The 15,740-nt window shown below is 38.8% G+C and overlaps 1 protein-coding gene across 11 annotated transcripts in view; it reads right to left on the reverse strand.

Annotated features, from left to right (window-relative positions):
• Positions 1-15,740, reverse strand: part of LOC104606466 (3-hydroxyisobutyryl-CoA hydrolase 1-like) — a 48,261-nt gene that overhangs the window by 31,977 nt on the left and 544 nt on the right. For 3 of the 11 annotated variants that reach the window (XR_016077305.1, XR_016077306.1, XM_088889598.1), the window contains exons 2-6: positions 15,558-15,630; positions 14,947-15,055; positions 14,014-14,094; positions 10,023-10,091; positions 9,785-9,855 (exon numbers count right to left, since the gene is read on the reverse strand). Coding sequence is in view for 9 of the 11 variants with exons in the window: in XM_088889598.1 (XP_088745724.1) it covers positions 9,785-9,855; positions 10,023-10,091; positions 14,014-14,094; positions 14,947-15,051 (326 nt within the window). In the remaining 2 variants the exon portion in view is untranslated. Of the gene's footprint in view, positions 1-9,784; positions 9,856-10,022; positions 10,092-14,013; positions 14,095-14,946; positions 15,056-15,557; positions 15,631-15,740 lie in introns of those variants that run through there. The other 8 variants (XM_088889600.1, XM_010271687.3, XM_088889603.1 and 5 more) reach the window with 6 other exon arrangements.

A 15,740-nucleotide genomic window follows, 5' to 3' on the forward strand; every position in this document is an offset into this window, starting at 1 on the left:
AGCATTATGTTTCACGGTAAATACCCATCTACATCCAACCAGTTTCTTTCCTTTGGGTTGGCCAACTAACTCCCAAGTATTATTCCTCAGAAGGGCATCCATTTCAACCTTCATTGCATCTTTCCACTTAGGAACTGACAAGGCTTCCTGCACTGATCTGGGAATAGGAATATCAGCAATGGATGTGAGAAAGGACTTGTAAGAGGGAGACAGATGATCATAGGACAGAAACTGGGAAATGCAGTGAGCTGTGGATGTGGTGCAACGCCGTTTCCCTTTACAGACTGCAATAGGGAGGTCAAGGTCATCCAAAGAACGTGAAGTAGCAACAATGGAAGGTATCTCAGTGGGACCTAGATCTGATAAAGGGACTGTAGTACCTGGATTTGGATCCGTAGAAGGAACTGGGGCTGGCCTGGACTGCTGATGACCAAAATCAACCTGCCTCCACCGCCTGTGATAGACTTTCAACTCCTGACACCTCTGACAACCCTCCCCATTACATCCATCATCACTCAATGGAATGGGTAAAGGAACTTCTGATGAGTTAACCCCATTCTCACTACTCTCCCCCTGAGGAGAAACCCTAGGGTAATAGGATACCTCCTCAAAGAAAGTAACATCCATTGAGACAAATCTCCTCCCGGAAGTAGGTTCATAACAGCAATAACCCTTATGAGTTTGTGCATAACCGAGAAAAATGCATTTGGAGGCCTTAGGGTCAAATTTGGAACGATGAGGTCCAAGAATCTGTACAAAGCAAGTGCAACCAAAGGTTTTAAGAGGAACAGTAAATAATTCTTCATCGGGGTATATAAGGGTAAACATAGGCTTCAAGTCAAGAACCCGTGAAGGAACTCGATTAATGAGATACACTGTTGTAAGAATAGCATCGCCCCAAAAACGGATAGGCACATTGGAGGTAAACATAATGCTTCTAGCCACCTCCAATATGTGCCTATTCTTCCTCTCGGAAACCCCATTCTGTTGTGGTGTATAAGGACAAATACTCTAGTGAATAATCCCATGATCAAGTAGATAAGAGGCCAGTGGCTTGGTAAAGTATTCTTTCGCATTATCAGATCTGAGGATTTTGATTTTGACCCCAAACTGGGCTAAAATCATCTGATGAAAGGTCTGGGTCAGAGCAGGAACCTCATCTCGAGAACAAATAAGGTAAACCCAAGAAAAACGGGTATAGTCATCAACAAACAACAAGAAATATCTGTACCCCCCCATAGAAGGGATGTGATACGGGCCCCAAACATCGGTGTGCATAACATCAAAAGAATTACTACTTCTTTTATTACTCAAGGAATAAGATGTTCTACAATGCTTTGCAAGCTCACAACTCTCACATCTCAAGTTTGACATCTGAACAGACTCAAACAAATTAGGAAACAAACTCTTCAAAGACCGAAAGGATAAAATGACCTAATCGATTATGCCAAAGCATAACCGGACTAACAGACTGAGAAACAAAAGACTTCTTATCTTCATAATCTTTCCAATGAGAACTCTCTCCAAGCAGATAGATCCCATTCGTCTCACGGCCAGTCCCAATCACCTTCCTTGTCTCCAAGTCCTGAAAAACACATCAGTCAAGGAAGAAGGTTACTGAACTGATCTGATATTTTATAATACTACTGACTGAAAGCAAGTTAGTATCAAGCTTAGGAACATGCAAAACTGAGGATAAGGAAATGGTATTAGACAACTTGATGTCTCCCTTGCCAGAAATGGGAACAAGGAAACCATCAGCAATGGACACTTTATCTCTACCAGAAGATAAGTGATAGGTAGTGAACAGTGATGGCAAGCTATTCATATGGTCAGATGCACCTAAGTCTATTACCCAACAATGTTCAGTGTTACATGGAGCTGAAGCATGGTAAGCTGAGGCCCGAGTACCTGAATGAGCAAAAGCTGATGTGGAAGGAGCTGATGATGACTGAGATGATTGATCTGAATTCCCAACTTCCTTTTCCAACTGTGTTAGGGCAGCCCGAACAGCAACTAAGGTGTCTAGAGGCGTGCCTTTTGTGCCCGATGAGGATGCAGAACTGGTATTAACAGCCATATGGGCATTACCCCTTTTGCTCCTCAGTTTTGCTGGGACTAGATGAGGGTGCAACTTCCAACATGTGTCTTTAGTATGTTTAGGTTTCTTGCAATGTTCACACACTAGATCCCGCTTATCTTTCTTCTTTATATCCCTTTCTGTATCACCCCCAGACTTAGGTCTAACTGTTGCCAAGGTTGGCGGGAAGGGTTGATGCTGCTTCATAACCTTTCTCCTAGTCTCTTCACTATGCACCAATGAGTAGGCTTGAGATAAGGTCACACTGTCCCTTGTTAGTACCTGTTGTCTCACAATATCATAATCAGAATTCAGACCAGCTAGGAATTCAAAAACCCTATTAGTCTCCACTTGCTTTCTATGAATTTGTGCATCCTTCTGACTTTCCCATTCAAGTGTTTCTAGATGGTCAATTTCATGCCACAAAGATTTCAAAGTAGAGAAGTAAACGGAGACTGGTTTCTCTCCTTGCTTGAGGTTATTAACCTCACACTTCAATTAATAGGCCCTAGCAACATTAAGGGGTTGGGAGTAGGTCTCTTTCATGACATCCCAGATTTCCTTGGTTGTTTTTGCCCACAAATAGTTTCGGCTGATATGTGGCTGCATAGAGTTGCACAGCCATGTCGTAACCAAGTAGTTCTCCTGAACCCATTTGGTATACATTTGGTCATCCTTAGATGGTTCTTTCACATCTCCCAATAGGTAGCTAAGTTTTCCTCTACCCCCAATGGCCATCATGACCGATTGGGCCCATTCTAAGTAGTTGGATCCATCAAACCTCACGGTTGTAATCTGAAATGCATTCTCAGACATATTACCAGAATTTCTAGTCCCAAAAGCACTTTCCCCCTGATTCTTGAACTCCATTCTTGGTTAAGAATTAGCAATCAAAAACTTTTGAAGCTACTGTAATAGGAAACAACACCTAAGCAACTGATAACAGCCGGCCTAGGTCTTCCACAAACAAGGAGAAAACAGAATTCTTTATGAACCCAGTTCAGATCTGATCTGAAACCAATCGGCAGTTCTGAATTTTAGGGTGAACCAAGTTCAGATCTGATTTGAAACCAATCGACGGTTCTGACTTTTAGGGTTTTCTCTCAAAACCCTAAAGAGAAAAAAAGTTTCATCCGCACCTCTCAGAATAGACCAAGATGGTTCTTCCAAGGTTGATCTCAAGCAAAAACTTACTTTGTGAAAGATCTCTGGCCGCCGCCTTCTGTCTGATGCGAAACCCTAATTGTGGGGATCCGAAGCCTTTTCTAATTCTTCCTGACTACTGGAACTCTCCCAGCCTTCTACAATCTTCTTAGTAGTAGCCGCACACTACCAGTAGCCTCCAAGAATCAGTCGATCCTCCTTCTTAGTCTCCCAGCCCTAGGCAACTCTCATGTGGTTGGCTGAATCAGACTCACATGAGAAACCCTAATCCTTGCTCTGATACCAAGTAGTCGATCAAGACTACAATCAGTCTTGAATCCGAAAGTAAAAGAAAGGATTCCAGAATGATAAAAGAAGAAGAAAAGAGGGAGATAAGCAGAAGCACACGAAGGGTTTTAGAAAAGGAGAAAGAGGGTCGAATGTACTGATCTGCCGACCCACTCTTAATATTTATATGTTTACTAATTGTAAGAAGGCTGAATTGCCCTTATTGCTTACATGGCAAATAAACTAATAATAAAGCTGAAATAACAAGCTGTAACAACAAAAACTAAAATAACTACCAACTAACACTGACATAACTAACAAAGAATACATGTGCTGCCATATGAACACAGTGGAATCAATGTTCTCTACAGTATTAGCTGTTCTACCCACCCATTGATAATTAACAGTCATGTTCCTTGAAAACCAATTAGCTTTCCTCATAATATCCCCGTAGCACCAAACAACTGAAGCTGGATTTTTTAACCAACCCACAACGACTTTGGAGTCTCCTTCAATAAGCAAATTCTGAACTCCTAACTGGTCTACAATCTGAATACCTTGTACCACCGCTAGAAGCTCAGCTCTAATAGAGTCTCCTATACCCACGAGGCCTGAGAATAAAGCTAATATATTACTATCTTTATCTCTCAGCACCCCTCCTATCCCTGATGGACCTGGATTCCCTTGGCTTCTACCATCAAATTCAGCTTTGTCCAGCCTTCAGAAGGAGGCACCCACACAGCTGGTATCCTGTTCTTCCTGTTACTGCTACTAGCCACAGCTGTCCAGTTCCTCCAAATGTCATCAAAGGAATATATTTTAAAGGAATCCAATGAACTCAGCCAATGGATTGCTCTTGTCAAAATGCAATCCTTTACATTCTGAAAATTTCTCTCCTCTTGGAAAATCCTCGCATTTCTTTCTTCCCAAATTGTCCACGAAGCAGCAGCTCTAATGCACCTCCACATTGTTTTACCAATTTTTGTGGGCCACACAAAAAGGAAGGGCCAAAGAGCTGATCTACGGCTGTGGTCAAATTCCACCTGCATCCAAACAAGGCAAAGATCTAACCCTAAATAGCATCAGAAAAAGAACAGGTTAAAAGCGAGAGCAATCCTCACCATTAGCCCTGCAAAGTACACACCAATTAGGAGATAGACACATAGAAGGCCTTCTCTTCTGCAATAAGTCTGAAGTGTTGATTTTCCTATAGAACACCTCCCAGTAGAAAATAATAATTTTAGGAGGTACAGGTTTAGACCAAATCTCCTTAGCTGGGAAACCCAATTGTCCCGAGGGAGAGCAAAGGGACTTAAAGGAGGCACACGTGAAGTAACCTTTTGGATTAGGGGACCAAAGTCTCACATCAGATCTGAGAGGGTCCAGAAAAACACTTCCAAGTACTGACAAAAGGTCTAAAACACAAGAGAGTTCATGATCCCTCAAGCCCCTACGAAACCCAAAGTCCCAATTCATAGGATGGAGAAATAAATGTTGGAAGAAAGTGAGAGATTGCTTTATCCTTGTAGCGAGAAAGGGAATAGAGAGAAGGGAAACTGTCCTTAAGGGCAGAATTGCCCACCCAGATGTCTTACCAAAACAAAACAAAAGTACCAGAATTGACATCATACCTGATACAGTTGAGGAAAATAGGGAGAATACTCTGAATTGCTTTCCAAGGAGTTGCCGACGTGGCTCAACGTGATACACCAGCATCCCATCCATTTCCTAAGCTTCCATGTATACTACCTATCACCTCATGCCATAGTCTCTCCTGTTCTAAGTTCCCCAGACCCAACCCACTCCTCTTTCCTCCTACACACTATTCCCCAATTTATTAAGTGATCCTTTTTTTTCCTCCCCTGGCTCCTAAAGAAAATTTCTCATTAATTTCTTCAACTTCTTGGCCTCCCTAATAGGAATCCTGAACACAAAGAAGTAATAAATCAGAAAATTTGCTAAGGGAGCTTTCAATAATGTTACTCTACCCCCTAAGGAAATATAGTTCCTTTTCCACGAGGCTAACCTTTTCTCAAACTTTTCCAAAACTGGGGCCCAAAAGGTTCTTTCCTTAGGGTTGGCTCCTAGAGGTAGACCTAGATACTATAAGGGCCAAGAGGATATGGGACAACCTAGACACTCAGCCACAGACTCAATAGTCCTCTCATCCAAACTCACACCCACCACACAGTTCTTTTCCATGTTTATTTTAAGATTTGATACTCTCTTAAAGTGCTTTATCAAAGATTTGAGATTACTTATTGTTCCCCTATCACCCCTTCACAAAAGATTATTAGGTCATCAGCAAACTGTAAGTGGATCACCCTAATCACGTTCCTTCCTATCCTCCAACCTCTCACTTCTCCTTCCATGTCTGCCTTAGAGATCAAACTACCGAAAACATCTGCAACTAGGGTAAAGAGGAAGGGGGAAAGGGGGTCACCTTGCCTTAACCCTCTAAAAGCTGGGAAGGAATCCTTGACTACCCCATTAACCAAGACTGAAAAATGGCAAGAACTTATGCAGCCCTTTATCCAATTACACCATCTAAATCCAAACCCACAACACCCTAGGACCTCTATAGAAACTCCAATCCACATAATCATAGGCCTTTTCTAAATCCAGTTTACAAAAACCTTGCTTTCCGAACTTTCTCATATCCTCCACACACTCATTAGCTATTAGGATCTGATCCGTTATTTGTCTCCCTTACACGAATGCTCCCTGGGCTTGACTAATGATGGAGGGAAACACTACTTTAATCCTCAAAGATAACACTTTAGCCAGGATTTTGTAAATACTAGTCACCAAACTGATCGACCTAAAATCTTTAGGATTTTTTGCTTCTTTCTTCTTAGGGATTAGGGCTATGAAAGTAGCGTTAACTCTAGGGCTTACTTTGTTAGTATCCTCAAATTCCTTGAACACAGCACAAAGGTCTTCTCTTACCATATTCCAGTAGTCTTGATAAAAAGCCATGGTGAAGCCATCTGGCCCAGGGGCTTTGGATCTATCCATAGAAAACATTACATGCCTGATTTCCTCTTCTTCAAAGCTTCTCTCTAGCCAGATTGCTTGCTCTTCAGACAACTAGGGCCAATCTAGACCCTCCAGCCTTAGTCTATTATTCAATGGCTTCCCTGCAATTGATTTAAAGTGATCCACCAACACTTTGGCTATCTCATCTTGATTTGTGATTTCCTCCCCATCCACTTCTAATTTGGCCACAATTTTTTCTTTTCCTCCCATTAGCCAACGCATGGAAAAATTTTGTATTGTCGTCCCCTTCTTTGATCCATTTGTGTCTTGACTTTTGCCTCTAGGAATCTCCTCTCTAAGAAGAACTTCTTCCAATTCCTTTTTTAAGCTTCTTCTCAAATTCCTTTCTTGCTCATTCATAGTTCTTTGGGATTCTTTGGAGTCTAGATCATCAATCCTAGACATCAAAATATTCTTTTGATCCTCTATCCTTCAAAAATGCTCCTGATTCCACTCTTTAATCCTGGCTCTCAATCTCTTCAACTTTTTGTGGAACCTTACCCCTTTCCACTTTACCCCTCTTAAGTCTTCATTCCACCACTCACCAACCTTTCGTTCAAAGTCCGGATGAGTCAGTCACATGGTAGTGTGTTCGACTCATTAGACACACCCCAAATCTGCTGTCTTTTCTCTAGTACGAACTGCACTGACATGGTATCAAAGCAGGTTCAATTCTCTTAGTTTTGATTTCACACTTTCTCCTATATTCAGCTTCAGTTTGGATCTATCTCTCTACCTTTTCAGACTGGCATATGCTTCTTTCTGGACTGTTCTGTTCAAGACATGAAATCTGGATCTCCTGGACCAGGGTGCCACCCAGGTTAGTATTTTGGGGTTTTCTTTCAAGTATCTGATCCATTTACTCTAAAACTCTAGATCTGGTGTTGCCCTAGATTGTTCCTTCAGCCCTAAAATTTTGGTGAAGATTGGAGTTGATCTGCTAGGGTTTTGATCTCTCCCTTTCTTCGGTTCATCGGTGAACCTTACTTTTTTTGGACATTGAACAGATTTTTTCTGGTTTTCAGCCTATTAGAGATTGTTTTCTTCCTCTTATTTCTTATTATGGCATCTGAAAGAGGTGATGTACTTCCTATCAAGTTCGACAGAACCAACTATGCCTTATGGCAGTTCCATCTTCAGTTTTATGTTGAGGGAAAGGGGTTGTGGAGCTATATTGATGGCAGTGTTTTAAAAGGCATGGGAGGCATATGCCTAGAGGCGCACTGACACCTCTGAGGCATACAAACAGCCAAGGAGATGTACGGATACCTAGAAAAGGCTTATTAACAGTCTAACATCTCACAGCAATATTAGATTGAAACTGAGATATTTTCCTACAATCGGGGTGAAAGGAAACTTCAAGAATACTATGCGGGATTTGTCAATCTTGGACAGAGTATGAGCTTATTCACATTAGTGAAATGTCCTCTACTTGTTGCATCAAGACATTGAGGAAACACTTTGATAGAAGTAATGCATTTTTTATACATCTCCGACCTGAGTATGAGGTAATAAGATCAAACGTTCTATATAGAGGCATTGTACCATCTCTTAATACTATTTTGGGTGAATTACATAGAGGGGAAACCAGGATAATCACTCAATCAACTTTGAATGCAAAGAATGATGGAGTAAAGGTTGTACTTTTAGCAACAAATAAGTCCATACCAAAGGACTTATCTGATGTGCAGTGTTACAAATGCAAAGAGTTTAGTCATGTGGTATCCCATTGTAGGAAGAAGAATACCTGTACTTGCTGCAAGAAATTTGGATGCATTATCACTGAATGCCCCACAAGACCACCTAAAGGAAATCAATCTGGTGGCAGAAAGAATCATCACAAGGCTTATCCAACTTCAGTTGAGGGATCAAATGATGCTTCATCTTCCACATCTCAGATCAAGAATGGGACTACAAATTTTATGATTGAAGAGAAAATTCAGCAACTAATGTCCTCGGCAATTTCTTCTGCATTCTCTGCTTTCAGCTTGTCTCGTAAGTGTACCTACTATTGTGCCTCTCCTAGTCATCTCTAGATCATAGATTCGGGTACTCCCAATCATATGATGGGGGCTACATTGTTATAGCTAATGGTGAAAAACTTGATATTGTAGGTTTTAATGATCTTACCTTATCTACGTCTTATTCTTCCCCCTTCAAGTTACTATAAACCTTATTTGTTCCTAGACTTACCACCAATTTAATATCTGTTGGTCAACTTGTTGAACATGATCATATAGTCACCTTCTCACATGATGGTTGTTTAATACAAGACCAATGCACTAGGGAGGTGAAGGGAAAGGGGCGTAGATTGGGGTGGCTATTCACCGCAAGACCATGAATACTATCATCCTTCCCCTACCATTTCCCAAAAAATGAAAAGAATCTGGTGTTACCATCCCCTTCCTTTAGCCACCTACACCTTGATTTCTATCTCCAACTTATTTCTTCTATCCCCAAAATTTCTGCCAATTCCTATTTGAGCTTCCATCTTTCTTCCCTCTCTTCCACTTTAATTCTTCTTTCTGCTTCTAAACCATCAAGTTCCTCAACCCTTCAAACAATCTCATTCTTTCTTTCCTCAACTTTTCCAAGCACTTCTTTATTCCATTCCCTGATTCTAGATTACTTGATGAAGATTACTAGTAATTATTAGTAAAGATGATTTCTAGTTACTATGAAAATTACAAAACTAACCTATGATTCAGGTCTTACTAAAAAATCTATCATCTATGCGTCTAGGCATTCCCTTGTCAACTAGCGTCATCTTAGAGAACTTGACAACTATGGTTAATAATGTACCCATGCTGTACCAAGGTAATATAGCAACATATGCTGACAAAAGCAATTGCACACGATCAAGAATAAAAGCTTAAATTTAAAAACATATGCTGACAAAAGCAATTACACACAATCAAGACAAGTGCTATTTTTATTTTTTGATAAGTGACAAGTAGAATTCATTCATCAAGTAACTGGATAAAAAAAAAAAAAAAAAAAAACAGAATATGTCAAACAGGCCCCAAAGGAATAAGAGGCCAAGTACAAAGCTAAAGCTAAACAAAAAGAAAGACTAACAAGTTACAAATTACAGACTGGCCCTGGACAACACCACTCTAGATGATCCTTTAACATTCCTGCTCTTGCCAATGTGTCAGCCATCGAATTGGCATTTCTAGATATCCAGTTGAATGAGGTGTTCAAGGGATCCCTTAGGGAGAGTGCGTGTCTTACCAAAGGCCATGTAGGTGCTTAAATTTCCATGCAGAAAGCATGGTGATGTAATATTGCAGGAACTTCACCACCTGCATTGAGTACAGAACCACACAGGCATCTAATCAAGTAATTATAGATTCATGGATAAATGCACAGTCATGCAGTCTTGCCAAAATCTCACCTATTTAACATTCTAAAGATGATAATAGAACTTTTTTTATCTTGTTATTCATTTAGGTCTGTGGTGGAAACATACCTTCAGTATAACCAACTTAACATTAGAATCCTCTTCATAAGTAATAAAGAGTTCCAGCAATTGAGAAACCTAAAAAATCAAAACAAAGTTTCACATATCTCAACCTAAAAGTTGCATGTTAGATCAAGTTGGGTAATAAACTCAAGCAATGGATTTTAAGTGATGGGTAAGGGTAGGGATTGGGAAAAAACATTATATGAGAAGTGCTGTGATATATTGAGCAAGAGAAATCTTTGGAACTGATAAACATGCTTAGAAGCACAAACGCATGAAGAATTAGCCAGTTAACCAAGTAAGAAACAATCATGAAATGTTGTAGCATACAAATGCTTAGAAAGTGAACCACTGTCATGCATAGTTGTCAAGGTCTATAAGAAATTCTGGGCAATAGTGGAGCTCCTTGTTGCCTAGAAGGTGCCTAGACAATAGGGTTTTACAAAGAAAAAACTAAATTCTAGGGTAGTCCCCTAGTTTTATAAACCAGTAAGCATACATATAAATTGGAGAGATAGAAATGCTCTTTACTGATAACATTAATTTTCCTCTCAAAACATAGCAAACCATTAGCATTTTAAATCTAGTGATTTCAAAGTTTCAAAGAAACATTATGACATAATAAGAAGTTAATAAATCATAATAACTCTGCCACTGATAGTGTAAGCTTGTTTTACATTGCCGGTCCCAAGTGCAAATAAAGGAGGGTTGTGTCAGGTGGGCAGACAACATTAAAACTTTTGCCAAACTCTTATAAACATTGATCCTACTTAATGAAGCAATTTCATGTCAAAAAATTATTAGGTATTAGCAACTAAAAATGGCTATAATTTTATACTAGCAAAAATTTAAGTGTGTGTGTTACATCTTACATGCTAGACGAATACACCAAAAGCCTTAAGACTGTTGGAACGTGTTAAACCAATTAGCCAAACACTATAACATTTAGGACCATAGCATACCACCATGATTCCATAGTCGATGTCTTGGCGACTTCACTATGAGTAGCTGTCACTCTAGTAGAAGGTAGCTGTCACTATGAGTAGCTGTCACTCTGCTCCAGATAGCCCTTTCCATGACAGCTTTCACTCTGCTCTAGATAGCCCTTCTCCCACGTAGCCCTCTTCGTGATTCGAACTTGGGACATGGTGGTAGGCTCTGATACCATTTGTTACGTGCTTGACCAATACACCAAAGCCTTAAGACTGTTGGAACGTGTTAAGCCAAGAACTTTAACATTTAGGACCATAACAAAGAGAGAGTAATGAAAAGGGGAAGGAACAAAAGGCAAAGCCTTTCTTCTATTTAATGTAAGGAGGATATATATATATATATTGATAGAGAGAGAGAATAACTATAGAAAAATGAAAAGAAAGAAAGAAAGAAAAACCTCCTTTATCCTTCTTTTTTTTCTATTCATAAAACCCTTGAATATTTTGCCAATAGTAAAACTCTTAAACAATGCATAAGTAATATAAATCTATATGATGGGATGTATTAAAATACATGGTAATAAGATGTAGCATGGTAATATAATAGGGCACCCGCTTTGTGATTTTTGCCACCTAGGAGGGGTGACTAGATGGGTTTCTTTTTTATATAAATCATGGTGTTCAGATCAGGCATCCTTGGGGCCTATACAATGCCTTGACAACTATGATATCATGTATAATGGCTGAAGACATGAATAAGAAACAACATGCATGTAAAGAAAATTTTCCAGAATCAAGCTTTCCAAATGAACAACAAGCATGCATATTGGGATAGAATATGAATCAAATTGAGATATCAAAGTTTGCACCCCTACTTCTGAGATATTATTTCAGAGGAATCTGAGATCACTAAATTGTTATACGGAACCAAAGCAGGTTCCACATTACTATCTAGACATATAAAACCATAATGAATCTGTCCTACTCCTAAGTCCTACCAAAGCAGGTTCCTCAGAGGAATCTGTTTCATAAAGCAAAGCCCATCTTATAAACCCTATACAAAATTCTCTCTATTTTTAATTATGTGCCTGGTGCACCAATTGTAGCATATTCCTCATGCACAATACACTTGCCCACCCAATAAGGTTAACAACCTGCTCATGGATAACTGAGCCATGCTAACAACAAAAAAAATAGCTTCTTTTGAAATCTTTAGTCTTTAAATAGAGTTGGTCTCAATAGACCAGCTCTAGGCCAGGGTCCATATATGGTCTTATCAGGTTGAGGCCAACTATGACATGGGTGCTACCAGGTTTGTCACATCAAATAATCACTAAAATCCAAACTTCATCACATGCATACAGCTAAGAATAGAAGGAAAAAACGGATTTATTTTCTTCCCTCCTATAAATTAATTATTGAGTACTCACCAACTGGTCCTATTCCTAATAGGTTCCTAATTAGATCCTAATCCTAATAGTTGCAAATCTATGGATCTGTGCAGCAAAAAAAAAATAACAAAAAATCTACAGATCTGAAATGCACCAGATTATGATTAGGTCCAAGTTGTGAGGACCCAAAAATTTCAGGAACCCATTGCTATCCCTAATTTTAGAGGATCCCTAGGTTTTCTAGCTTCGAATTTGCAGACCTTCTTCTAGTCACCTCAGTCAAAATCATATCATCAGCAACAGCAACAACATACACTATTTGGCATCAGTATCACTATACATGTGCCTGGTCAACTCATCCATAACTAACATAAGAAGATATAATGAATTCATTGCCAATATCTAAATGAAGGTCTACTGTAATTGGTGATTTACATACATATCCAGCAATTGTCTCATGGGCAGTTACTATTTGTATACATAACCTAATTGTTTCAAAATATCCAGCTGCAGTTCCTCTCTTTCTAAAAACCACTAAATTATCTTTTTATGGAACTTTATTGTACATGTCAAGAAAGACAGTATAAGCCTTCTCTCTTCTGCCCACACCTCCCATCAACCAAGACCTGATTCTGACATCATTATTTTATAGTCTTATCTTACTATGTCTACCAAGGAAAAATGTAATTATTTTCCATACTAGGATTCAGCACATTGAATGCAAATTTGGTAGATCATAACAGTAATACAACCAACTCTTTAGGCCACTGGTGACAAGACATCACCAACCCATAAACTCCAGACATCATCTACTCCACTTCCAAATCAACCACCCACACCCCCCAAAAGACTCAAAGAAGAACTATGAAAAAAATCCACCACCAAACAAATCCCAATAAAATACAACCTCCAAATCCCCAGCCAAAGAATGCAAAATCAACCATTTATAACTAAAACTTCCAAAACTGTTAGACATTGATGCAGTAGATATAAATCAACCTCCAAATCCCAATATAAACCACCATCCATCTACCATACCATTTCTGCAAACTGGTCAAAAAAATCCCACAGAAATCACTATCCATCCTACTTGTTAGACTTTGGTGCAGTAGATATAATATTTTTTTTATGAACCGGTAGATATAATATTTTTATTCTCTCCTTTTCTTCTAGTACTATAAACACTTTTCCTGCATGTTCTTCACCTTCTAAGACGAAGAGTTTTAGTTTATTTCCCACCTCGACCTCTTTACCAACCACAATATTGATGTCCACTTTCTTGGCTACATTATGCACTTGATCAACTATTGCTTAATCACTTCCAAATTCCTCCCCCACATTCTTCCTGACTATAAAATCCGCAGTTGATGTCTTGTTGTGCTTCTAAAAAGCTATTATGTGATGGAAGACTCAAGCAAGCTTTGAGAGATTCAAAGCAATAAACTTTCATTCAAGAAAATATGCAATTAAAACAAAAAAGAAAAAAAATTTCAATGGAGTAAACTTAAGAAAGAGAATAAGTAGTGCATACAAAGGATGATAAATCTCTATGAGAAAGTTAGCAGGTCCTACAAATTCAAGAGCATGTTTTATTTGCATTAAAGTGGCAACTAATAAGAAGTTGGTAGTATTCTATATCAAGGTCAATTAGAAACAAAAGAAAATCTAGTATACCATTTGAAATGAGAGAGCATTCAATTGTCGGGGCCTATTCAGGATTATTGTCCTAACACAGGAGTGCTCTTCAACCAAAACCTGTGAATCCAATAGAGAATGTTATGTGAATACCATGCAAATTTCATAAAGTAAACATCATAACAAATGGTAGAGAAGCAGACCAACTTCCAAGAAATATTCACAATATGCATGTAGTATGTAGCATAATCCAATAAGACTATTACCTAACACCATTAGAATTCAACTTCTCTTATAGAAGCCTACTTAAAATTATTATAATGGACATATAGCATTTGGAGGTGCTCACGGTTCGGTTAACCAAACCATGGACCTTTTTTATAAACCGAAACCCCAGTCTTTCAGTTTTTGGAAAACCAAAAACCAAAACCAAACCAAACCGAAACCAATCGGTTAACCAGTTGACAGGTTCAGTTCTTCAGCTTTTGCGGTTTTTTTGAATTTATAATATATATATATATATTATCAATAAGTATATAATTGTTTAATATAAATACTAGAAACATATGCAATAAATTATATTATAAATATATATAATGCATATATTTATATAGAATATAGAATATATAAATATATATACCAGTTGGTTTGTCTAATCGCCGGTTTTTCATATTGGTTAACCAATATTATTTTATATTATATATAAATAAGGTTACAAGTTAGGTAAATTTAAATTCATACCTTACTGACCCGTGGGATTGGGAGCATGTATTTAAAGGGTGCCAAGTGTTGAAAAGATACAACTGAACATATTGATCAAAAAAAAGATACAAGTGAACACATTTGGAACATACTTAAAATTTCTGTTTTCTTTTGATAAGTAATTAGAGTACTTGGTAAGATACAGTTAATCAAACAGAGAGGGGTCAAGCAGCATATACAAGAGCTTTACGAGGTTAAAGAGATTCGAACCATGTCTAGAATATATTTATAGAAACCTTTACACATCTTTTTTTTTCTCTTTTTTTTTTGGTTCTGTGGGGCTACACAACCGGCGGGTAGCCCATCACCCAGCATAAACCTTCACACATCGAAAAAAGAACCAAAAACGCTTTATCATAAAATCAGTTGAAGATAATAAAATAAGCTATGTTTCCATTTCCAGAAAATGGCACCACATCAGCACCATGTAGAAAAAAAAGGTGCTCCAGGAAACAGCATTCTGTTTGGAACTGTTTTTCCATAGAAAATGGTGCTCCAAGCCAAGCCTTGGACATCGGGAAGGCATGGCTTGGAGCAGCTCGTTGCTGCCAACGGAGCAGTGACGTGGCAGTGGATAATGGGTAGAATTGAAGAAAACGTTTCCTGGAGCATCCGTACCAAACAGAAAAAGTTGTTGATACAGGAAACGTCCTGGCAGCAACGATTCCAAACAAAATGGTGCTCGCAGCAACGATTCCAAACAAAACGGTGCTCTAAGCCACACATCGGCAGCATCGTTTTCTGAGAAAACGGTGCTGCAACTGGAGCATCGATGCCAAACATATACTAAACTAGCAATAACAACAAGCAGAAACCTTAACCTTTGGTCTTTGATTAGAGCGTCCACCGGTCCTCGGTTTATCTCATTTCTTTTCCTGGCTCGCCTATGACTTTCTAATTTTCAAACATTAGGAATACCCACCAAAATGATTAAACACCAAAGCAAAATTTAATTACGCAATAAGGTATTGAGAGAGACAGAGGGAAAAGAGGGAAAAAACAGT

This window comes from Nelumbo nucifera, chromosome 6 (genome assembly GCF_055504915.1).
Source record: "Nelumbo nucifera cultivar China Antique chromosome 6, China Antique-T2T, whole genome shotgun sequence".
Lineage (NCBI taxonomy): Eukaryota > Viridiplantae > Streptophyta > Magnoliopsida > Proteales > Nelumbonaceae > Nelumbo > Nelumbo nucifera.